The sequence below is a fragment of the Oryzias latipes genome, chromosome 24 (genome assembly GCF_053564925.1).
Source record: "Oryzias latipes strain Hd-rR chromosome 24, Olatipes_Hd-rR_3.1".
Lineage (NCBI taxonomy): Eukaryota > Metazoa > Chordata > Actinopteri > Beloniformes > Adrianichthyidae > Oryzias > Oryzias latipes.
The window spans coordinates 15,875,236-15,897,964 of NC_136260.1; the positions used below are offsets into that span (position 1 = coordinate 15,875,236).

The 22,729-nt window shown below is 40.6% G+C and overlaps 1 protein-coding gene across 8 annotated transcripts in view; it reads left to right on the plus strand.

The window, feature by feature from the left end:
- Positions 1–22,729, plus strand: part of syne1a (spectrin repeat containing, nuclear envelope 1a) — a 105,154-nt gene that overhangs the window by 12,353 nt on the left and 70,072 nt on the right. For 6 of the 8 annotated variants that reach the window (XM_023953156.2, XM_023953155.2, XM_023953160.2 and 3 more), the window contains exons 3-40: positions 4,601–4,696; positions 5,212–5,295; positions 6,667–6,687; positions 6,886–6,978; positions 7,857–8,038; positions 8,120–8,316; positions 8,859–8,971; positions 9,293–9,331; positions 10,047–10,154; positions 10,455–10,592; positions 10,712–10,876; positions 11,517–11,629; positions 11,715–11,883; positions 12,042–12,138; positions 13,075–13,280; positions 13,702–13,866; positions 13,951–14,103; positions 14,370–14,513; positions 14,603–14,764; positions 15,981–16,139; positions 16,244–16,408; positions 16,503–16,637; positions 16,782–16,943; positions 17,011–17,219; positions 17,296–17,404; positions 17,485–17,649; positions 17,734–17,901; positions 18,292–18,456; positions 18,640–18,780; positions 18,885–19,045; positions 19,317–19,467; positions 19,763–19,990; positions 20,067–20,165; positions 20,254–20,441; positions 21,046–21,169; positions 21,260–21,426; positions 21,515–21,668; positions 21,765–22,420. In XM_023953156.2, coding sequence (XP_023808924.1) covers positions 4,601–4,696; positions 5,212–5,295; positions 6,667–6,687; positions 6,886–6,978; positions 7,857–8,038; positions 8,120–8,316; positions 8,859–8,971; positions 9,293–9,331; positions 10,047–10,154; positions 10,455–10,592; positions 10,712–10,876; positions 11,517–11,629; positions 11,715–11,883; positions 12,042–12,138; positions 13,075–13,280; positions 13,702–13,866; positions 13,951–14,103; positions 14,370–14,513; positions 14,603–14,764; positions 15,981–16,139; positions 16,244–16,408; positions 16,503–16,637; positions 16,782–16,943; positions 17,011–17,219; positions 17,296–17,404; positions 17,485–17,649; positions 17,734–17,901; positions 18,292–18,456; positions 18,640–18,780; positions 18,885–19,045; positions 19,317–19,467; positions 19,763–19,990; positions 20,067–20,165; positions 20,254–20,441; positions 21,046–21,169; positions 21,260–21,426; positions 21,515–21,668; positions 21,765–22,420 — 5,951 coding nt within the window. The remainder of the gene's footprint in view (positions 1–4,600; positions 4,697–5,211; positions 5,296–6,666; positions 6,688–6,885; positions 6,979–7,856; positions 8,039–8,119; positions 8,317–8,858; positions 8,972–9,292; positions 9,332–10,046; positions 10,155–10,454; positions 10,593–10,711; positions 10,877–11,516; positions 11,630–11,714; positions 11,884–12,041; positions 12,139–13,074; positions 13,281–13,701; positions 13,867–13,950; positions 14,104–14,369; positions 14,514–14,602; positions 14,765–15,980; positions 16,140–16,243; positions 16,409–16,502; positions 16,638–16,781; positions 16,944–17,010; positions 17,220–17,295; positions 17,405–17,484; positions 17,650–17,733; positions 17,902–18,291; positions 18,457–18,639; positions 18,781–18,884; positions 19,046–19,316; positions 19,468–19,762; positions 19,991–20,066; positions 20,166–20,253; positions 20,442–21,045; positions 21,170–21,259; positions 21,427–21,514; positions 21,669–21,764; positions 22,421–22,729) is intronic. The other 2 variants (XM_078942972.1, XM_078942973.1) reach the window with 2 other exon arrangements.

The window sequence follows — 22,729 nt, forward strand, 5'->3', positions numbered from 1 at the left end:
TCATTCCAATTAGTGATGCTGCATTCAAGGTTTCCTGTTTGATTTGGACAGCTGTGGAAGCTTTGGCCTGCAGCTGATGTGGAGCAGAAAATTAATTTAACATTGGCTCTGAGGGGTAAATACCTTATTAGAATATTGAGATTCAGGTCTCAGGACCACTTAACCACTATGCATACTCAAACTTGACAGAGGTGATGCATGTTGGTGATGCAAGACATTCATGAGATGAATAAAAGGGGTGTAGTGGGCTATAGGAGTGACAGAGTTGGGAGTGCATCAAGGTGCAATTCTAGGCACCTTTTTCATTGACAGAGGAGTTTAGACAGGACTTTTTGGAGATTCGGATCTTTTCATATGTCACTATCATCTGAGTGAGTGAAGAAAAATATACAGAGGTACAGGTTATAACCGGAACGGAACAGGAATGAGGAGTGCAAGACTTTCCATCAGTTGTTAGCAAAAAGGTAAACAGACGGTTTCTCAGGTTGTAGAGAAGAAAGTAAAAAGATAGTGGTGTTTAGCTAATACTTACTTGTAAAATCAAAAACTAATCATGTGAGGATCATAGGTTCCAACCTTCCCTCTGTCCAGGACCTGTACTGGTCCAAGACTGGTAAAGTCTCCACAGACCCCTCATACCACAGACACAATCTCTTTTAACTCTTCCCCTCGGGCTGGCGTTTCAGAGCTCTGCAAGCCAAAACTGTTGCTCTGATGAACTTTGCACCGCCACACACTGTACAAAACCACACACATGAAAGGTTTTCAATCAATTGAAATGTTGCACATATGTCTGTTTATTTTACACCTATTTATGCTTTGCATGCTTTGTCCTTGTAGAAAAAAATACATTTGCATAAGTTACTGGAATCAAATTCCTTGTGCACTCATTCTTGGCCGTACATTCATTGTCTGAACTCGTTTTATATTCATTAGCTGCCGGAGCCTAACCCGGCCATTTTAGGGGGAAGGTGGGGCACACCCTGGACAGGTTGCCATTCTGTCACAAGGCAACAATCAAGCACCCATGCACACACACGGTCACACCTAGGGAAAATGTAGAGTCATCAATTCATATGAAGCATGGTTTGGGTCAGTGGGAGGAAGCTAGAGTCCCTGGAGAAAACTCACACATGGACGGGGAGAACATGCAAACTCCACACAGAAAGGTCCCAGCTGGGGCCTTCTGGCTGTGAGGCAAGAGCGCCAACCACTATGCAGCCACCAAACTTATAAAGCTGATTCTCAGTTAAAAACTAGTTAGCAAAACCTGGCAGCAGAAAACTTTGAAAGGGTGGCATGTGAGAACAGGAGGGTGGAAAGTCATTACAAATGAAAGGATAAAAAAAGACATTTTAAACTGTTTTATTTATTAAATGCTTTTCAAAGCATTTGCAAGGCTTTTTGCTGGGGGCCAGCTGCTCCCTTGCTCCCCCTGTAGCTCTGCCCCTGGTTCGGGAAAAAATCTTTGTTCTTATTGATATTTGAGCAAATTATACAAACTTGGTTGTAAATTGTTTTGCATACAGTATAATCTGAATCTATGCCTCCTAAACATTTACTAAACTCCACAACAATAGTTGTCACTGATTTACTTCTGTGTTACTCCTAAACAAAAAATGTGATTTGAATCCCCTTACCAATCAGCCTTTGTGGTACCTTTTGTAAATTGTTAACACAGTTTGGAGTGAATGAGTAGCAGAAAGCTCTGCTTCCCACAGGAATCTTTCTCCCATGAGTGATAACAGGGCGATAAACCAAAAGTGTTAATTAAAGAGCTTTACAGGTGCTTGGAGGCAGTTTTTCTTCCTGCGTCTACTTTCCGCATCAGATCAGGGTGTGATAGGTTTTCCTCAGCTTCGCCCTTGCAATTGTAAAAAGACATCAATCAGATAACCAAACCATTTTATTTCAAAGCAAACCAAGCAGCCTTGTGTCTTCTTCACCTAAAAGAATCAAGTTAACATGTCTTTTTTCAGCTACAACAGAAATGAATTGGTTAACAAAACTCTTTCATTAAAATTCTGTTTTAATTGACTATAATTAATGGATTCAGCCCGTTGCTGTTCCACTGCAAGATATATTTGATTTCTACGCCAATAGTAATTGCATAGTTTTGCTGCCTCCTTTTATGCCCATCAGGAAAATACCCTTTCACCTTATGCCTGACGTTCCCATGGTGACACTGATTGGCCTATATTTGTCTTCCAAAATGTCTAGATGGTCGCCCTGAGGCTTGTGAAGGAGTAGAGACATTTGTGATGAGCACAGTGGAAAATAGCCACTTACATAAAGAAAGTTAAAGTTTTATGAGCCTGCGTAGGTCCACAGCTTTGATGGTGAGAGTAGCAAATACCTGCAACTTCTCTGATGATGAAAATGGCCTTTTTTTACTGATTTCATAGAGAGAGAGAAAAGTTTTGCCCTCCGAGGGACAGATCTTGCTGCTAGCAATGCAGATGATTATACCACTCCAGTTATCACAAGTCCTAAATTGAGCGCCTTAAGGTGTGTGATTAATCGCAAGGTGGGTTAGGAAGGGGCTTCCATTCACTATAAGTTCCCTCCCCCCTACTTTACTACTCCACAGGTATAACAAAAGAAGTCATACAGCCCCAGACTAAAGAGAGGGGATGTATTGGAGCTGGTAATTTATACAGAAGATTAATGGCTGTCATTACTTAGTTCACCAGATTATCTCTGCAAAGATGAAAACTAAAAAAAAAAAGAGGCAGATTGTGAATTTCATTATGTTAAAGGGCCACTTTCTTGTTTAAGGGAGTCACTGAAGTGTTTTGCTGCTCTGCGGACATCAAAATAAGACACAGTTTTGGTTCGTGAGTGAAGCTTTTAAATTGCAATCGCCACAGTGGAGTGATAGGTTGGTGGGGGGCTCAGCAAGCAAAACCCCAAGTTTCCATTTGACAAATCCTTCCTGAGAAGGTTAAAGCTTAATTATGGAGTGGCCAGAGGTTTCATCGCCGCTCAGGCGATTTCCAGAAAAACAGTCTTAGTGGTAATCAGTCAACCAAGCGTTATTAGAGATTAAAGAACCAGTAAGTGAGGCTCTCTTACCACTGGATTTTATTTTAGTGGCTCATAAAATATCTGCCTTAATTTACTAAGCTGCCAGGAATTTTTTCTTCCTTTTTTTTCAACCAGCTAGATATTCCTGCGGCTTCTTTGTTTTCTTTTTCCTGTCAGTTTCATCATTTTTTTGTGGGGGGGGGGGATTTCTTCTGCTGTCAGTCACTTTCATTTCACTTTGCTTTTATTTTCAAAAATGTTTACATTTGCATTTTTACATAGAATTGGCACAGAATGTTTTGACTTTAAGAAGACTTTGACAAAATAGAAGCCAAAATCAGCTCTCCTTCAACCTGTTAGGTCTTTACATTTTTGTAGATTAACATAATGGCACACATTACCCAATTCCTCTGCTCACAATCAATTATGACCCAGACACTCATGTGTAATTAGCTCATTAGGATCTTGATTTATTTTTTTTCCTCGTGTTGCTCTGCAGAGGAAATGAATATTACTTTCTTATTTTTGTAATTACTCTAAAATTTCCTCATTAGCTTTGGGATTATCCTCAACAAATAGGTGAATTTAACTTCAATTAGCTCATGCTGTAACTTATCCCTTTGAGTGACGCCTTTGTAAGAGCCTTTGCTGTCATGTTGTGATTCGGAGGAGAGTGTGCTGTCTGCATTTTCTCATATTTAAAGCCATGAAATGACATTAGAAAAGGAATTATCACAAAGACCCGCTTTATTTTCTAATTAATTTTTGAAAGACGTAAGGTCAGCGTCCCCTCTCTGCCTGTCTTCTGCAATCTGTCTCACTGACAGTCTCTCTTCTCAAATTAAAAACCCCCCTCTTCATATGTTTTTCTCAGTCTTACCATATAAACACTCCACTTTTAAGTGGAAACCCACACTCAAGGATACTGTCTTCCCTCCCACCTCTCGCCTCTAATCTCTCCGTGGATGGTAGCACTCTTCTGAATAGCCCCCCCCCCCTTCCTCTAAACCTCCCCTCAGCCCCAGCATGTGACTGTGCTTTAAGAAAAATTGTCGGCAGGAACAGAGATATGTGGATTTCCTGAAGTCTGTGTCAGGTCAGGGAGGAAGTCAGTGGGAAAGATAGAGTTTGAACCCATCAGCATATTTTAGGATTTGAGGAGCCCATTCAGAGTCTGCTGAGGCTTTGGGTGAATCCAGCTGTCAGTAATGTAATGCATTGCTGTACTCTGACAGGGCTCTAAATACCTTTTTCATGAGGATTTGCTTTATCCATGTTTCACACGTTTAAATTAATGTTTTAATCTGGAATATTTGTATTTCTTATGGGAATATATGTTGGCTCTGAACACCATGGGTGAAATGAAAAATTCCGTCTCCAGAAGCTAATGCAATTGAAATCCTGGTGTTTGCATTCTTGGAATGCTTTACCAGCTTATTATGCCAGTACAAGCTACTGTAAATTGTGAAATCATGCAAAAATGAATGCAAAAAAGAATTGTTGTTAACTAATGCAATAAAAAAAGAGAATGGATAATTTACTAAATTGTGTTTTTGAAACTTTTATTTGACAGCATGCCCCACCTCTGGAAGTGAAGGACTTGTTTGAGGACATCAAAGATGGAGTGATGCTGTTGGCTCTGCTGGAAGTTCTCTCTGGACAAAAGCTGGTGAGCCTCAGGGTCATTTCCCCTGCATGTGACTGCTAAAGACTTCAAACAGTCCAGATCTTTATGTCAAGCTGCATTATATTTGAAACAATCACAGCGGGCCCAAACCGGCCAAATATACTTGCTTATGCAGGAAGTGTTTCTCTCAGATGAGGAAAAAGCTAATCGATCAACGTGTTTTGAGATGCTAGAGTTAGGAAAGAAATCCCAAATTAACAAGGTCAGATCAGAGTTCACACACATCCTGAGGATTTCTTTTGGCCAATATTGCCTAAGGTGTAAGCTGTGGATGTCCTATTGATCCTATTTGTTCTAGCCTGCTCTGATTGGGCCCCTGTGTCTTTCTCACGCTGCTTCAGGATCTGCAGTTTTTGCCTTTTGTCAACATTTTCTTTTAGATTTATTCAACATTGTTTGTCTTTGTGTAATACACACCCATGTATGCTGCAATAAAAAAAATCATAAATTTGGGTTTAGCTGTTTCTGATTGCTTTTGTTTGTCCTTCTCCTTCCAGCCATGTGAGCAGGGCAAGAAGCTGAAGAGGATCCACTGGGTCGCCAACATTGGTACAGCTCTCAAGTTCCTTGAGGGTAGAAAGGTGGGAGCTCTTTTGATGTATTTGCTGTCTGACTGTTGCATCCGCATGCTGTGATCAGCTGGTGCCTCGTGGGCTCAGATATTGAATCCTGACCTTCACTGGCATGCCTCCCTTCTATCTTCCTCTCCATCCTGACACCTGCATTTATTTATTTCTCCCTGAAACAAAAATAATTTTCTAAACTAGACTTTATCTGTAAACTGGCTTACATTTTTTGATAGAAAAACTCTCAGAATCTTCAATACATCCATAAAGCCCAACAAATACTTTCTGTCTCCAAAAACAGTTATATGTTTTCCACAAATGGGACTGTGTTTGTCAAAAGGGTTAATCCTTCAGATGGGAATCTGCTGTCTGAAGGTGAGATGTCAGTGGAAGAGCAGCTGTACATGTCCATGTTTGGTGACCTTCTGAATACTTTTCTGTTATTCAGAATTTGATAAGCTCAACCACAATTTCACCTTCATTTGATTTGTTTTTTTCCTAAAGGCTGTAAAATGAATAAAAAAAACATTTCCCTCATGGCGTTGGAATGATCAAGGTGATAAACACAGATAATATTTTTTCAATGGCCCAAATTCCAAAGACATGAACTTGAAAACAGTTGAAAGAATCCACTTTCCAGAAAAGCAAGGTAATATTGTGTTTGAATTCAGGAAACTGGTGAATAACACCTCTTCTGCCACTTTAGAGGCAAATCCTGATCATTTAAAAACAACTATGACCTCAAGAATACAAAAAATTTCCCATAAATAACAAAACGTCCCATAAATTAATGCAGAATTTTGAAAACATTTTTGCCTTTTTTACACATCTGTTCTTTTGGTGTGCAGCCCCAAATCTATTTTCAACTCCAGCCACATACTGCTGGTTTGATTTGTCAGGTTATCCTACTGTGTTTCTAATATGAAGTCATGTAATGCATTTTTTTTATCAGTTTTTATCGGGTGTTTCCCCATGTTGCCCTCCCGTGCCCCCAATCTCCTCCAAGTTACATTTTCACCTCAACAGAGCGGTTTTATCAACGTGCGATGACCTGTTTTGCTACAGCGTCCTCATAATTTGACCCGCTGTTTGATAATACAGAATACTTCACCATATCACAGCATACAGCCTCCTTTTACCCCCTTCTTTTGCCACTCTATACCCATCTCATCCCATGTTTCCCTGCTGCATGTAATCCCTGTTGCCTGTGCGGCTGTGATAGATCTCCCCTCTCAGCCGACCACTCACATTATCTCACCTTAGAGATGCCGCAGTATCTGTCATCGTAGTCAATAAGGCGTTTGCTTTCAGTCAGCTGTATCTAGAGTACTTCTTCCTGTCTGTCTTCCAAGTCCAACTCATTCTTCTTCTCTTATCTGCCTCCAGTCTGCCTACAGAGGATCTCCGGTTAGTACTTTTCCATTCTTGTGAATATGAAGAATAAAAAAGACAGGGGTGGAATTATTTTCATCCTTTTGTCACAATATTTGTATGGCTGACTCCAAAATCTAAGGAAAACTGTGAGCTATGTGGGGGATTAAAAATAAATTCACGTGGACAGCATTTTTGCCATAGTTGAGATCATTTAAAAATGTTTTCTCACAGATCAAGCTAGTGAACATCAATTCCACGGACATCGTGGATGGACGCCCTTCAATAGTTCTTGGTTTGGTGTGGACAATCATCCTTTACTACCAGGTAACCTGATTTTAAAGCGCTCTCGTGAATTTACTTTACTTGAAAAACCTGAAAGTTTCAGGCTCTAAAAATTCAAGGTTAGACTCGCAAACCAAAACGCCTCAATTTGATAGCTAACGCACTTGACACACACCCAGCTGGGTGCTTATTAAGAGGGAAACAAGAGCCTCTTTTGTCTGAATAAAAAAGACGTTTAACTGGAAAATCAATTCTTTGAAGCATCTGCAATGAAAACAAGCGGCAGTCACCTCAGGCACTTCTGCAGTGAATCAGTCAAGAAGAACTTAATAACAGCTCCTAATAGACACATCAACAGGAGAAAATGCTTTTAAATGCTGAGAAAGGCAAATAGTCCATTTCACCCTTACAGATAGATTCAAAGAGTTCCTTTTGGTTATTGTTTTCATTTTAATTTGACATAAAAAAAATAACATTTATCACACGTATTTAATTGTTCTTTAAGAAAACTCAATTATTTCAGTTTTAAGTCAGAATTACTTTTGAGGACCTTAAGGAAAAAAAAAATTAAAAACTTCTGAGCTTTCTTAAGTTGGAAAGCTTTGATTTTTTTCTCTATAAACTGCATTTTATATATATATATATATATAATTTTGCCCATTTAAGCCTATATTACTGAGTATAAAAAAATGCAAAGCTACAAGTTTTTACTGTTGTGGCTAATCCTCATGATGTGATGAACTGAACACAGTGGAAACGTGCCACACAAAATCCTAAAACTGTCAGCGTCTGTAACAGATTTACATGTTTAGAAGGGTTTTGTGTCGCCGTATTATCCTGTAGGTATTTAATGTCATTAATGACCATAATTAAAGCAGACACATCCCGGTTTCCTGTTTTTTTTTTCTTTTTCTTCAAAGATTGAAGAACTTACCAGCAGCCTACCAGAGCTTCCTCTGCTGTCCAGCAGCACCTCCTCCATGGACAGCTCAACCAGCAGCACTGACACCACCAGCCCACCCGTCAAAAGGAAACCCCTGCCACCCGTACAGGGTGGAGCCAGAAAGGCCTTACTTAGATGGGTGCAGCAGACATCCACCAAGTATGACGACTTTTCTTTGCAAATCTGGCACCAGAGAAAACCCCTTTTTGTTTATTGACTTTTTGAATTTGTTTTTCGAAGATGTTTAAGGCTTGAGGTGAAGGACTTTGGTCCCAGTTGGCGGACAGGTTTGGCATTCTTCGCTCTTATCAATGCCCTCCGGCCTAATTTGGTGGACATGGAGCGAGTACGAAGGAGATCCAATCGGGAAAATCTGCAGGAAGCCTTCTTATTGGCTGAGACAGAGTTGGGCATTCCACAGCTCCTTGATCCAGAGGGTATGTTACATTCTCTATTGCATTTCGAATAAACTAAGCTGAACAGAAATATCCACATCTCTACAACATCACATTACCTTTGTTAGCCCCTTTGTTTTGTTTGTTTTTCCTACCAAATTATCCCTAATTAGAAATTCCTTTAATTGGACTCACTGGAGTAAGAGGAATTATCTCACCTCTAGTTATTCGCTTCTTTATCAAACACAGTTTTAGAAAAAAACAGAGTAGAGGGTTCGTCACAGTATCAGATGAGCACCTCAGTGCCATCACCAAACACCATCTGTGGCTTTCACGCCTGCCCTTCAGCAGCATCTCTAACAAATCAAGCTTGACATCGGTGTAATTAAGGTCCATTAGCCCGTGAGATTCAGCATGGCAGAACGTCCAAACCAAAGCGGGACATTGGTCTGAAATGCAGAGGACAGTTTTCATGGCAGACCTGTCGGTTTCAGCCAGACTGGGAATAATTTTCCCTGTAAGAATCTACATTTACCTTAAGGTTAATGTGACTTTTGATTACATCTTTTTTTTCCCCTCCTCAGATGTTGATGTAGACAAGCCTGATGAAAAATCTGTTATGACATACGTAGCCCAGTTCCTGAAATATCCTCCCCAGCGAAAGCAGAGGGACGCACAGGGACAGCAGCAAGAAGAGGTAACCAGCTGTCAAAATTGTGTCAGCTCTTTACATATTTCCCTTTCTCCACACAAAAAAAAAGTCCTCTCCAAGTGCATGAAATGGAGCCATGGCATGTGTAAACTACATTCTTTTTGTTCTTTTTACATTAAAATAAGCACATCTGGCTAATCCTGTTTTGTTTTAACCCTTGAAAAGGTTTATGTGGCTTAAAAACATCAATATTTCACTCAAGTCTCCCACAATTTTTGTACATTTGTCTTTTATTCTTCTTACCTTTCTCTGTGTTTGTGTTGTGACTGCTTTCCGGTGCTTGTTGTGCTGGCCTCTGTCTCGCAGCATGGCCTTGCTCCTCGTGATATAGAAGAAATGTTGGAGGTAGGTGAAGGTTTTCCATAGTTTTCTGCAGCTCAGTGACAAGTTAACACTTTTTCTCCAGTCCGAATGGTTCATCTGATTTAATATTAAACCCTCAGGGTGTCTGAGCAATGATAACAGGAAAACGTCCAGTTTAATAGGTTGTGATATTACTCTTTGTGGAACTTGCCAGTTTGTGCTGTGGCTGCTGGTTTTATTAGCATGACAATGTAAGCCTCAGTGGTTTGCACTGATGCAGCATATTTGATGGAAAGGTTGTAGGCAGACAAGGCCTGTTTTTAAGGCAGGCCGAGCTTTTGATGCACTGCAGAGCTGCTCCAGTCACGTTGTGCTGATCAGGCTGGCTCTTTTCTTCACTGCAAATGGTTGGCACATAAATCATTTTCTGTTGCGCTTTTAACTTAAAGAAAAGAAACGTCCAGATTTATAGGCACAAGTTAGCAAAATCTGAGCTGTCACGGGAGATGAAGTTTTAAAGCATTAAAGCTTACCTAAATTTAATTAAGTATCAGGGGGTCTTAAGCAAAATACCTTGCTTAATCTGAGTGAGTTGTGAATTTTTGATCGTTTGTCCTGTGAGGAGACAAATACGATTTATCCAGCTCTCTTTCATCTTTTTGTGCTTTTGTAAAGCTTCACAGCAGTTAAAGTCTTTCATCATTTTTGTCCTGCTTTCATTGTCCTTGTCTGCCATCCTTCAACCTTCTGCATCCAGAGAGAACAGCGAAAGGCCCTGAGGGAGCTCAAAATGTGGCTCGACCAGCTGGAGAGAGATGCTCTGCAAACACAGGAGACCGGGGGCAGTCTTGCTCAACAGTACCAGGTTGGTGTGTTTGCAAGGGCGTGTGCCATTTAAACTGGGCACTCTAGGCACAGACGTTCCTATTATTAACTTAATCAGAGGCATTACACAAGAGGGATCAAGCAGCAGCCATCATATTTCCTGTCTGGCTCATCAGTCCAAGCCCCTGGAAAGGTTCCATATTTAGCTGCAAGTGGGGTTTCCTTATTTCTTTTTTATCAGTCAAGTTCAAGACTTTTAGGGTTGAAAATGGATCTGAAAAGGTGCCAGGGATGACGAGAGCATGTAAGAAAGTAGATTGATTTTTGCTTTTCTTTTCAGTTGTTCAAAAGTCTGCATGTACAGCTGGAGGTGAGGCGGAAGCAGGTGGAGGGAGCCTTGCAGTCTACTCAGCGGGACGGGATGCTCACGGTGGATCAGGCTTTGGTTAAACAGGCCTGGGAAAGAGCCTCCAATGTGGTGAGAGAAATTAAAATGTGACTGCTTTAACCAAGTGCATCTTTGCTAATTTATTTATTAATTTTGTAAAGTCTGTGTGTATAAAGAGCCTTTGCTCAATACTCCTGTCTGTCCTGCAGCTTCTGGATTGGCATCTCCAATTGGACAGATCCTTGCCAGCTCCTCTGGATACAGTTGGGGTGTGGCTGCATGAGGCAGAAGGAGCCCTGCGAGATGAGATGGTTGTCCAGTTGGCAGATGATATCACAGCTAACACTGTGCATAGAGCCCTGGAGCAGCACAAGGTCAGCATGGCACCAAATAAAAAGGGCAGGAGGCAGTTTTGTGTGGTATGCATGTTCTCCTCATGCCTTTGTGGATCCATTCCAGGCACTTTGGTTTCCTCCACAGTCCATAAGCATGTCTCTTAGGTTAACTTTAAATTGCATCTAAGAAGTCAATATGTGCATATGATTGGAAATAGACCAGAAAAGTAAAGTATCATAAAGTAAGTGGGATAGGCCCCAGGAACATTTGTAAGGCAAGTGGATTAGAATAAGAGGAAGGTAATCTTAAAATAATATCAAAATGTAGGCTGACATTGTGACATTATTTTTTTCCTCCCACATTTTTACTTTGATTTCAGAGATTAAACTTTAATTTTAAACTTGTTAACTTGAAATTCAGAATTTTTATCATAAACTCTCTCAGTCTCGGATATTTAAATAAAATTACAGAGCTGTACCAATTTTTAAACAAACTGACTGAGATAGTAAAAAAAAATAACAGACAGCTTCACACATTTTAATAGAATTGTACTTTTTTACCACTCTGACCCTAATATTAACATTATGAAGTTATTCTCTCACATTTTTTGTTAAAAATTTAGAGAATCTCTAGCTTTATTCACATTTTGTTTTAAAATCCTATAACTTTGTTGGACAGGATGTGTTGAGGAGCCTGGAAAGTCATCAGCAGATTTTTCAAAGAATTCATAAAGACAGAAGTGTCGATGGAGTCCCTGTTCCTCCAGACCAACTCCAAGATATGGCTGAACGGTTTGTCCAGAAAAAAAGCAATTCCCTTGCTTTCAAAAAACTCTGCACCAAAGGAATAAGTTGTCTGATCTCTGTACTTTTTTAGGCTGAACTTCGTTTCTACGTCTTCTAATGCTCATCTGGCTAGAATGGAGTTTCTGGAAAACAAACACCACATGCAGGCCTTCCTTATGATAGCTGAGTCCAAACTGAAATTTTGGATCGTCAAATATGGCCGACAGGAGTCTGTGGAACTGATGCTCCACAACTACATAGTAGGGCTTTTTTTTAAGTACAAACACTCTTTGAACTTTTGAGTTTTGTGAATGTCTAGATTTAAAAAAATCTTTATTTTTTATTGAAATCCTAACATTTTTTAGACCGATGTGCTTTATACGACATGTACTGATATTTTCATTTTTGTTTTCCTCAGTCCTTTGTTGAAAAGCAACGCTTCTTTGAAAATTATGAGGTGTTGTTCCGGTCTCTGAAGGAATCTGCGGAGGCATATGTCAGTGCTGACAGCTCAGGTGAGAAGTTAAAATGTGCAATTAAGTTGTACCATTTTAAACATCTGGAACAAAAGATGAACCTGAAAGGAATTTCTTTCACCTGAGACTGCTAATTCTATTTGCTTTAAAAATATTCCCCTTTACAAGATCTCTTTAAGAATTGGTTCACTAAATCCTATAAAGTGTGTGTAGTTTTTTTAGTAATGTCCCATGATTCAGACAAAGCTTTTTACCTATTTTTTTAAAGCTCCGTAACTAATGAACCATTGTCTTTCAGCAGCTCAGTGAACCCCAGATTTTTATTTGACAATTTGCAAGAAAAGGAGAGTCTGCAGGCTACAGCTAAATGAGGTTCCTCCACTCCCTGCTCTCAGTGGGGAATACGACCCCATTTGCTAGTTAAGGGCTGCTCCACTTCTGCGGGTCTCTGGGCGCAGACCGAGCTAGCTTGTTGGTTTCATTAGGTTCTGCTGGTTGCTTTGCTTCAGGGTATGCAGAGCAGAGAAGTGAGGTGTGGCGAAAAAAATCAGGATGCCGCAGGTTTGTTTGGCCCAATGAATGAATTAGCCCTGCTGGTGTTATACGGTTGGCCCTGGCCTCTGATAGTCTGGATGAGGGTTTTTTAAAAGCGAACGAGACATGCATTTATTAGTTTAATTGATCCACTCATGCAGAAACTTGATATTTATACAGCCGGACAAAGTCATCCGAATCAATGCAGCATGCAAGCAGGGATTTTTTTTACATCTCTCTGTGGTTTTTGAGGTGACTTTTGTCTGCGGTGGGTTGTGTTGCTGTCAGCCTCAATGTTTTTTCATAAATCACAAAAATCCATGTGTTATGTCACTTCAAAGTGAGGCCAATCTGTCAAGCAGTCACAGGCTATTGTTAGGCGCTGGTTGCACAAATGGGATTTAACTGAAACCCCTTTTTCCTTTTTCTGGGATTCGACAGTGGATGAAGGCGAGATGGGAGTGCGCAGGTTTATGCGGGAAGTGGTAACTCAGTGGAGGAGTCTGTCCATGGAGGTGCGCAGTGTGAGGAGCATGCTGGAGCAGGTGCTGTTCAACTGGGAGCAGTACACCTCCACTGTGACCTCCTTACAGGCCTGGCTGGAGGACGCAGAGGAAGCTCTGAGTCAGCCTGAGAACACTAAACGGGTATGACTGTCATGAATGCAAATGTCCAACCTTCTGCTTTTTTCCCTTTAGGTCCCCTCACACTTTATTTGATTGAGACAGAATTGCCTCAGTCTGAAGAAGTAGCAATCAAATTTACGTCAGTCTTGTTCCAGTATCTTGTCTTTCAAGAGGAATCCTATTAGTCGCTCTTTGACTTACAAGCCACAGAGGATGTTCCTGTTGTAGCATTACCATGGTTACCACAGATTCAAATCTCCACTAAGGATTAGACAGCTAATTACCCCAGTTTTTAATGTCTCAGCGTTGTTTCTTTCTTTCAGCTACTTCCTATTGTTTCTTTTTAGGATTTCTCCTCCATTCTTTCCTTGACAGTCACTTTTTGTTTCTCTCAAATTCTTTGTCTTCCCCTGTCGCTTTAATGAGTCTTTCCTCCTTTCAGGAGTTTTTCAGGAATCTCAGCCACTGGATAGATCAGCATGCGGCCATGAACGATGCAGGGAATTTTCTAATCGAGACTTGTGACGAGACGGTTTCTCTCGATCTGAAGCAGCAGCTGCTTCTCATGAATGGACGGTGGAGAAAGCTTTTTCTCACAGTCAAACAAGTAAAAATAATTGTAATAGTTTTTTTGTTGTTGAACTCATTCTGGAGAATAAGATGTGTATTATATTTTTAACTTTTGCTGCAGTATGCTCACTCGGAAGAGTTGGAAAAGTGGAGAAAAGACCATCTGAAAGCTGTGTGGGCTCTGAAAGAGCTGCTGGACTCAGCAGAAGCCAAGCTAAATGCTCCTGTTCAGGTGTCTTTTCTCAGTGTCAGAAGCTTCCTGCAGGATGTGGAGGTGAGGAAGTCGAACAAACTGATTAAAGGTCATGTTGAACACCTCATATTCCTAATCAGCATTACAGTCCAACCTATCAAGCCCAGACAATGTTTAAGGTTAAATTCATAACATTACCCAAACCTCCATAGAATATGTTCTGCAGATTATGGATGATGGAATGAGGAAATTACAGCTCTGATTCAAATCACCGGTTGTTGACATTTGGACTTTAAAAGTAAATTTCAAGGCTGGAGTTGACCCTTTACCTGATCCTTTCATCGCAGAATACCAAGCAAAAGGTCGTTGCCATGGAGACGCAATACAAATTGGCTGCCCGCAGCGCTCAGCTTCTTGCCAAGGATGCACCACAGGATGAAGCTGCAAGGGTCATGGCAGCTATGGCAACAGCCAAAAGTCAGCTGAGCAAGGTGGGATTCATAGGAGAATGACTGTTTATCACTTACTGTACATCACTGCTATGTTTGTATGTCAACATCCTTTGTTTGCTTCTTTGTAGGTGAGGGAACGTTGTCCCTCTCTGGTGAAAGACTGTCATGGCCTCCTGCCTCTGCTGGAGGAGATGGAGAAGCACATGAGTACTTTTTACCAAGCTTTAGAGCGGGCCACTCTCACCACTTCTGCTCAGGGGGATCCCGGCTCACAAAAACTCAAGTGGCAGGTTAGATATGATGATGAAGAACTAATTTTTCTGATTAATTTGTGTTTTGTTCATTGCACAGATGTTATTAGGCCATCAAACCTTTTCCGTCCAGTATTGTGGATTGCTACCCTTTCCCTCTATCTGTCACTACCACCAGGAGAGTAAGATGAATCTCCCACTCTGACTGGTTAACTTTAGGCCAAACCTCTAACGGTGGGTTGGCTGTTCATAAATTGACTTGCTAAGTGGGGGCAGGAGATCACATGTTATTTATAGGCAGAAACACAGAGGGTGACTTGTAAACAGAGATTGTGCAAATTAGCTGTCTCAAAACTCAGTCAGCCCACTGCAGAACTTTAAAAAGCATAAAAGAGGCTCTTTGATGTGGAAAACAGCAAATTAATCCCAAATACCAAAAACAAGAAGTTTTCTCAAGTTTCTTTGTGGTAAAGTTAATGTAGGACAGTAAAAAAAAAACCACATCCATTTATCCCATTTAACCATGCTGTTTCTCTGTTGTGACACAATATTTCCATCAGACCTCTGCCCAATTATTTCACTCAAGCATCAAATTTAGCTCCGTTTTTAATTTTGTTCATGAAGTTGTCATCTGTGAAGTATCCTAAAACCTCCACTACCACTGTCGGTGGAAAAAAACAAATACACTGTTGCCTGGGGAAAAAAAAATCTTTTTTGGTACCTTAAAAAATCCCAAACAGTCTTGTGTTAGTCCTTCATTCATGTAACATTTTCAAATAGGATTCTTAAAAGACGTAAATAATGGAGGAATAATAACAGGAATACTAAAATCATGACTTGTCTCATTTGAAATCTTACACTGTACTTCTACAACACAATCGTTTAAATAGAGATTTTATTATGCAATATTGTATTAATAAACAGTAATCCAAATCTTGAAAGTACTTTCCTCATGAAAATCTCCTGTCCTAAAAGTGTTCAGTGTGGGCACCACCAGCAGCACGGGCAACTACAATATGATAAGTTCTCTTATTGTGATGTATTAATATTCAGATGCTTATTCTTTATTAAGAAGCCTGTATAAGATTTATTCTGAACTTTAAGCGTAGAGTTTAAGTATTTGTTTGAAAATTTAAGTGTTTAATGCATGTGTAAAGCTCAAAGTGCATTGCAAACTCCTTTCATGATGTGTAAACTTCATTGTCATTATATAACACAGAATGTCAGTTTTGTTATTTTTCTCCAAACTTCTCAGGATTTACTAAACCAGCAGCAGAACTGTAAGCGTTGTCTGTCAGTGATTGAGAGGAACCACCACACTGTGCAGAGACTGATCTCCAACAGCAAAAGCCTCAGAAACTTTGACCAGTCCCTGCTGCAGAAGAGAGTTTTAGAAATTCAAAGCGCAGCACAGGTTAATGCACGTACACACATAGATGATACATTGAAACAATCTAACATCCTCTATGCGCCATGCTTCATCTGACACAGATGTTAAAACATTGCAATCATTTTCAGACTTTGCTGAAAGAGGTTGGGGACTGGAGACGCCAGGAAGAGGCCAACAACTGTCTGAGGAGAAGGTTTGAGGAATCCCGGCATGAGCTGGAGAGAGTGCTGAAGAAAGCTCAGGACTGTTTAAGAGAGACTGGAGAACCTGAGAAACTGCTTAAGAAACACACTGTAGGTTCAAACATTTCCTTAAAAAAAGGGCCACAGTATTGGAACTTCTTCTTTTGTATTTTGAATGTTTTTTTTTATTTTTTTTACGTTGTAGGAATTTTTTGGACAGCTGGACCAGCGAGTCCTAAGTGTGTTCTTGAAGGCATGCGATGAACTGACGGACATTCTGCCTCAAGAGGAGCAGCAGGGGCTTCAAGAAACAGTTAGGAAACTACACAAAACCTGGAAGGTGAGAGCATTCCCCACTTTTAACATGGTTTATGTCAATTTCCAATGAAAATTCTTTAACTCTTTTAAAAAAGACTGCATTTGATTTTCTTTTCTGGGACGGTTTAGTGTGCCGTGCTCTCTTCATATGTGTTCGTTTCCTCAGGACCTCCAGGGCGAGGTGCCATCCCATCTCCTTCGCTTAAATGTGCAAGTTGAGAAAATGCGAGTGGCCACGATTCTGCAAGACTGCAGATCAGAGTTGCAGAGAGAACAGCAAGCCCTGTCGGGCACCTGCACCAGTGAGCGCTTGATCCAGGAGCACAGGGTGAGCCTCCCATCTGAGAGAAATTGGACAAAATAATACAATGCTTTTAACATTCCTTGTGTTTCAGACTTTCTTCAGGGAACGCAAGCCTGTGATCCTGTGTGAGAAAAGGATTAAAAACATAGAGGAACTTTGCCACAAACTGCCTGACAACGACCAGGCTTATGGAATGCTGGAATCCACCAAAAGAGACGTTTTAGAGCTTTCCGAGCATATAAAGAGCACTTACCTCAAACTGGAGGAACACCCTGACAAATGGAAAGAGTGGAATGAGAGGTACAGTTGGATTAGAGGTGACTGTTTCAAATTTCAGTGCATCAGCATGTGTTAAGTGCTGTTTTGCACCTTTTAGGTTCTGTGAGCTTTCTGATTGGCTTTCATCTCAGAGAAGGCAGTTGAGGCTCCTAAAAGAAACGGCTAGAAACTCGAGTCATCAGGAGCAAGTCACCGCTGCCGTTGAGGTGCGTTTGCACTCATTGTCTTCTGATATAGGTTTGGAGGTCCGATTACAGGTCTTTTTTTGGGTGTGTGTTGATACCAGGCTCTGCAGCGGGGAGTTGATGCTCGAGAAGAGAGCCTGGTGTGGCTGAGGAGCCGCCTCGCTGGGCTGTCAGAGGTCAGCTCAGAAGTGGAAGTCCACAGACAGAGAGATGCTCTGACCAAACTTTCAACAGACCTGCGGGCTCTTTTATCTTCAATCCGTCAGGTAAACAAAGCCTACACTTCTCATTCTTTCCCCCCTTTGCTCCGATTTGTCAAAAACAATCTTTCATTTGCCCTTCTGCCTCAGCTGAGCGAAGAGGGCTCCACTATGTTTCAGTTTGAGGAGCTGAGGGACGAAATCCATGCTGCTCGGGAGGAGCTATTGAGCCAAAGAAAAGAGGCTGAGGAGCAAATCAACAGGATTTTAAATGCTGAGAATTCTGAGGAAGCGAGACAACTGTATCTTATTCACCAGGTAAATATTGCAGATGCAATAGAGGTCAGTTCTTTGAAAGGACATTCATGATGACTGGTTAAAAGCTTGCCTTTGTAATGCTTTCCCTTAATTACTACCGAGCAACAAATTAGCACTTAGCAAATAAATTACACAAATTGGCTGCTTGCCATTCAAAAAAATCACTTTACCCTTTAATAAGGTGCAAAGTTATTCCATTTACATTTTATAATAAAAAATATTTAAACTTACAAGTAACTAAATAAATGAAAATAAGCATTGTAATTGAAGGACATGTAAAGAAACTGAAATTATTTTCCCATCCTAATATTAACACAGGTACCTTTAACTTTTGTTTCTTGTTTGAGTAGAGCAAAAGTTCAAGTGCATCATGCTTTTATGCTTTTGCAGAAGCACCTGAAACGGTTGCACTCTAACAGGAGGGAAGCAGAGCTGCTGGTGTCCCACTGCCGTCAGCTGCAGAGCTGTGAAGAGCTGAGTCAGCCTCTGTGTGAGCTGGAGAGAGCGTTCAGCGAGGCTGACCAAAAATCTGGAATCCAGGAAAACAAACTGCAGGTACACAGGACCTTTGTCATATCAGCATGCTCATGTTTGTGTCTATAATCCCATCCTTTTAAAGCACACATAATGAGTTTTTTCTTTACATTGTCATTTGGTGTTTGTCTTTTTGGGAAATTTTAGACTATAGTGCTTAAAGTTGTAAATAATTCTAAATGTTTGATTTTAAATCATTTCTAGGTGATTCTTAGCTCTTGGCAGAATTTTGACATGGAAAGAGAAGCAGTGTGGACTTTCATCATCAGCAGCAACAATGAGCTACACAAAGAGCTTATCTTTAACAACCTGGACAGCCTGAGAAGTGAAATGACACGAAACAAGGTTTGCACAGATAAAAAAAAAAAAACTTTTGTACGAAACAATTCACAGACCGCTTCTGCCTGGAGTACAAGATACTAATCAAGTGCTTTTTTCATTGTGATCAGGGGCTTCTCAGAGAGTCTGAAGACTACTTTGCTCGAGTTGATATACTGTTTGAGAAGGCGGCAGAGATTCATCTTGGCACAGAGAATCATGAGCTTCCTCTGCAGCAGGCCCAGTCCACCAGAGAAGCACTAAAACAACTTCAAAACAACTTCAAGGAGAAGTATGCGGCATCCAAGCCTTTTCTTCCTTCGCATGCCTTTTTCATGAACCTTGAAGGTGTTCCATGCATAGAATAGTTTGAGGTCTCATACAGTCAAAGTGCAAATACATTAAGTGTTATTGTTTTATTCTCTGCATAAACATTTAACCTACTTTGCATGGTTAGAATCAGTTTTTTCTTCTCCATCATTTGTACATTATTCAGTCTGGCTGTAATTGTTCCTTGTGAGCCAATTGTCACTCGATGACAGAGTAATGTCTTTGTCTTCCAGCGGCATCCAGCTGGAGAGAATGTGTTTGAAGTGGGAGAGCTTTAGCTGCCAGTCAGAAGCCATCTCTTTGTTCATCAGTGAGAATGAAAAGGAGCTGGAAGCTCTCTGCACCTCCTCAGATCCTTTAGAGAAACAAATTGCAACTCTAGGTGTAAGTTTTTCTCTGTCTGGGTTTGTGTGGTTTTTAAGCATCTTTTTGAGAAAATTTTACACATCTTTTTGGATTTTTTTTAATCCAACATTGTAAACTGATTTTATAAATTAAAGTAGGTAATTAGACTCATGTAAATAGAAATATTAACATCACAGTGGTTCAAATTTATGTAGCAAATTCTAGGATTAGTAAGAAAAAATGTTAGGAAATGGTTGTTTTGTGGTCACAGTCTAATGTAAAACATAAATGGGGATGAAAGCACTCCTAAAAAAGGATTTTCTTCTTTTTTTAGATAATACGGGAAGGGTTAGAGGAGAAAAAGTTGGCTTTAACCCACATCGAGGCTGACTGTGACGCCCTGTCCAGCTTTGTGACTACTGGAGAAGCCGGACGTATCCGGGCCCAACTTGTCCAAACAAGGAGATGCTTTGATGAGCTGAAGGACAGAATTGAGCAGCTGGGTGCACAGTTCAACCAGAGCACCTCCTACAGGCAGAGATGCAAAGAGAATCTTGAGCAGGTGCAGCAGGAAGTACATTAATGTCTTTATAAATGATATTTATAAGTCACATCTAATGATATTTTTGTATTCACAGGTCAAGAAAACAATGAAAGATCTCAAAGAGAAACTGGATTGTCCAATTAAATGTTGTTCTTCATCATCAGATACTTACAAAGTCCTTCAGGAGCACATAGTGAGCAGAAACTAAAGCGTCTGTCTTTCTGTTTCAGTTCTTATCTTGTGTGTCAGATCAATATAAACAGCATTTTTGTTTACTCCAGGAAGTATGCCAGAGCATTGAGCAGCTAAAGCCAGGACTGGTGGCGCTGAGTTCGGCCTTGAAGAGGCTCACAAGGAGCAGCCAGCTGGAAGAAGAGGTGGCCGACCTCCAGAGGCAGCAGAGGCTGTTAGTAGGAACGGCTGCTGAGAAGCAATCAGCATTAGAGAGCCTCCTCGCACTGTGGCAAAGGTACAATTTATGGTAAAAATATGTAAATGCTGGAACGCTTGCAAAAATGAAAACACCACAGAAGGGAAGGAAAACACAACGCATCATCAGTGTGTTTTCCAGTCTAAGAGAATAAAATATTTTTACAGTATCATGTTGTTAACAATTGCTGTCCTTTTAGAGTGAACAGAAGGATGTCATTTAAAAAGCAAGTATTTCATTTACTGAGGAATGGTTATTTTCTTTAAAGGTTCCCTATTTGCCGTGCATATATTTCCTTACAGCTTTAGGATTTAATCATTCTAGAAATCACTTTTATTGTAATACATCTGTTTATTTGATTGAAACTATTTCTTGAAATTTTATGGCTAATACGTCTTTAATGTAACTTATAGATTGTTGGTAAGATGAAAGAAATCATTTAAATAGTACATTCATTGCTTTCAAAAGTAGTCAGAGTCATGTGCTGTTTTTGGAGATTTGCACTCAGCTCGAGGTGCTCTGGGACGATATCTGGTTCCCCCAGTGTGACCCTTTCATTTATATAGAGGCACGGTCAGAGTAAAGATATTTTTTCATTTTCTTTTTATGACATGAATGAATGTGGGGTTCTTTTTGCATCTAGATATGAAAAGGAGAATTCTTCCATGAAAAGTTGGCTGGACAGATGTGAATCTGTGTGCTGCCCTGACACCCAGCTGCTTTCTGCAAATAAAGTCAAGCTGAAGAGTGAATTACAAAATGTCCAGGTAGAATCCTTGCATTTTCCCTCTGTACAGATATGAATAAAGACTGCTACTTTGTATGATGCAGCGTTACAGCTTTTGTTTTCTTTCCAGGAAATGCAGGAGGAGCTGTCGTCTTATGAGACCCTTCTTGAAGGTCTTGAGAACCTCAGGCTTTGTCTGTACCCTGCAGCTCCTGAAGCTCAAATCCAGGAGCTTGATGACAATCTTACCCTCTTTAAAGAAAGATGCACTTCAGTGAAAATTAGCATTTCAGACAGGTAGCTTTTCAGTTTTTTCTCAGCAAGAGCAAAGTCTATTTTGTTGTTCAAACCTTCAAGACATTTTCAATGAATTTCTTTTTTGTAGAAATAAGCTGCTGGAGCTTCATTTGCAACAGCTAGAGCTGTTTGATCGGGCTTTGCTGATTATTACCCAAAAGAGCGAAAACTTACTCTCCAGCGTGAGAAGTTCTTGTCGAGTTGATGTCTCCGATCTTGGAGGTGCAATGAATACATTAAAAGTGAGTAATTTAACATTTTCTGTCTACATAGATTTTTGTGGTTTAGCTGTTGATTGCTACTTCACAAATCTTTCCTTTTGAATATTTTCTCCAAAGGAGCATGAAGCCCAACTGCACGAGTTTGCAGTGCTAAGAGAGACTCTGAATCAAAGGGAGACTTCTGTACTTTGCTTTTGCACTCCTGAAGCCCAACAGCAACTCCAGGACTGGAAGAAAGATTGTCTGCAACCCCTTGCTGAATCCCAGCGTCTCATTTCTATCCGTAAAGACTGCCTGACTTCCTTAAAATTGTTCCTTGAGAAGTGTGAGGGGGCATCTAAGGCTGTGAGCCGCCTTCAAGAGGCAGTAGAAGGCCGGGGGAGCTGGGACCACTTCAAGGCAGAAGAACTTCTTCGTGGAATCATGGAAGTGGCTAAAGACATGGCCCAACTTGAGGGTGATGCCGTGACACTAGATGGAAAGTTGAGCAAGGCGCACATGCAAATATGTGGACCCCTGTTGAAGGACCGTGAAGAAACCGGTCAGCTGCAGGGAAGAACGTCCTGCAGGGAAAAGGTGGTGGCACTCACAATGGCTCTGGAGGAGGTGCAGAGAGGAGTTGGATGGAGACAGAGCGAAGCAGATGCTTTGGGAGACTTGTGGTGCTCCTTTAGGAAGAGAAAAGAGGAAGTTATGAAGAATTTGAAGAAACTGGAGAACGATGCGAGACAGGAGGGGTGCATTGAGTGTTCTGTTCAGGCATTTCAAAACAGGTATGTCGATTTTTAAACTTAAGACAACCTCAGAGCTCTTATGTGGCTATGCAGTTAAAAAACCTTTAGCCAGTTCTCACCTTTAATTTCAAATAAAACAGTGAATGTGGATAATGACATTGACATTGAATATAAAAATACAGAATCAATAATGCAACACCTTGGTGAAATGCAAATTGCATTTTTTTTAAAGATTCAGATCAGTTAGGATTTTGCTCATTTGAGTAAAAGCTCAAGTTAAATTGAATTTTCTCTCATCTGTCCGTTTTCTGTTGTTTTTCAAGATGTGTACAGAAAGCCACGTATGTC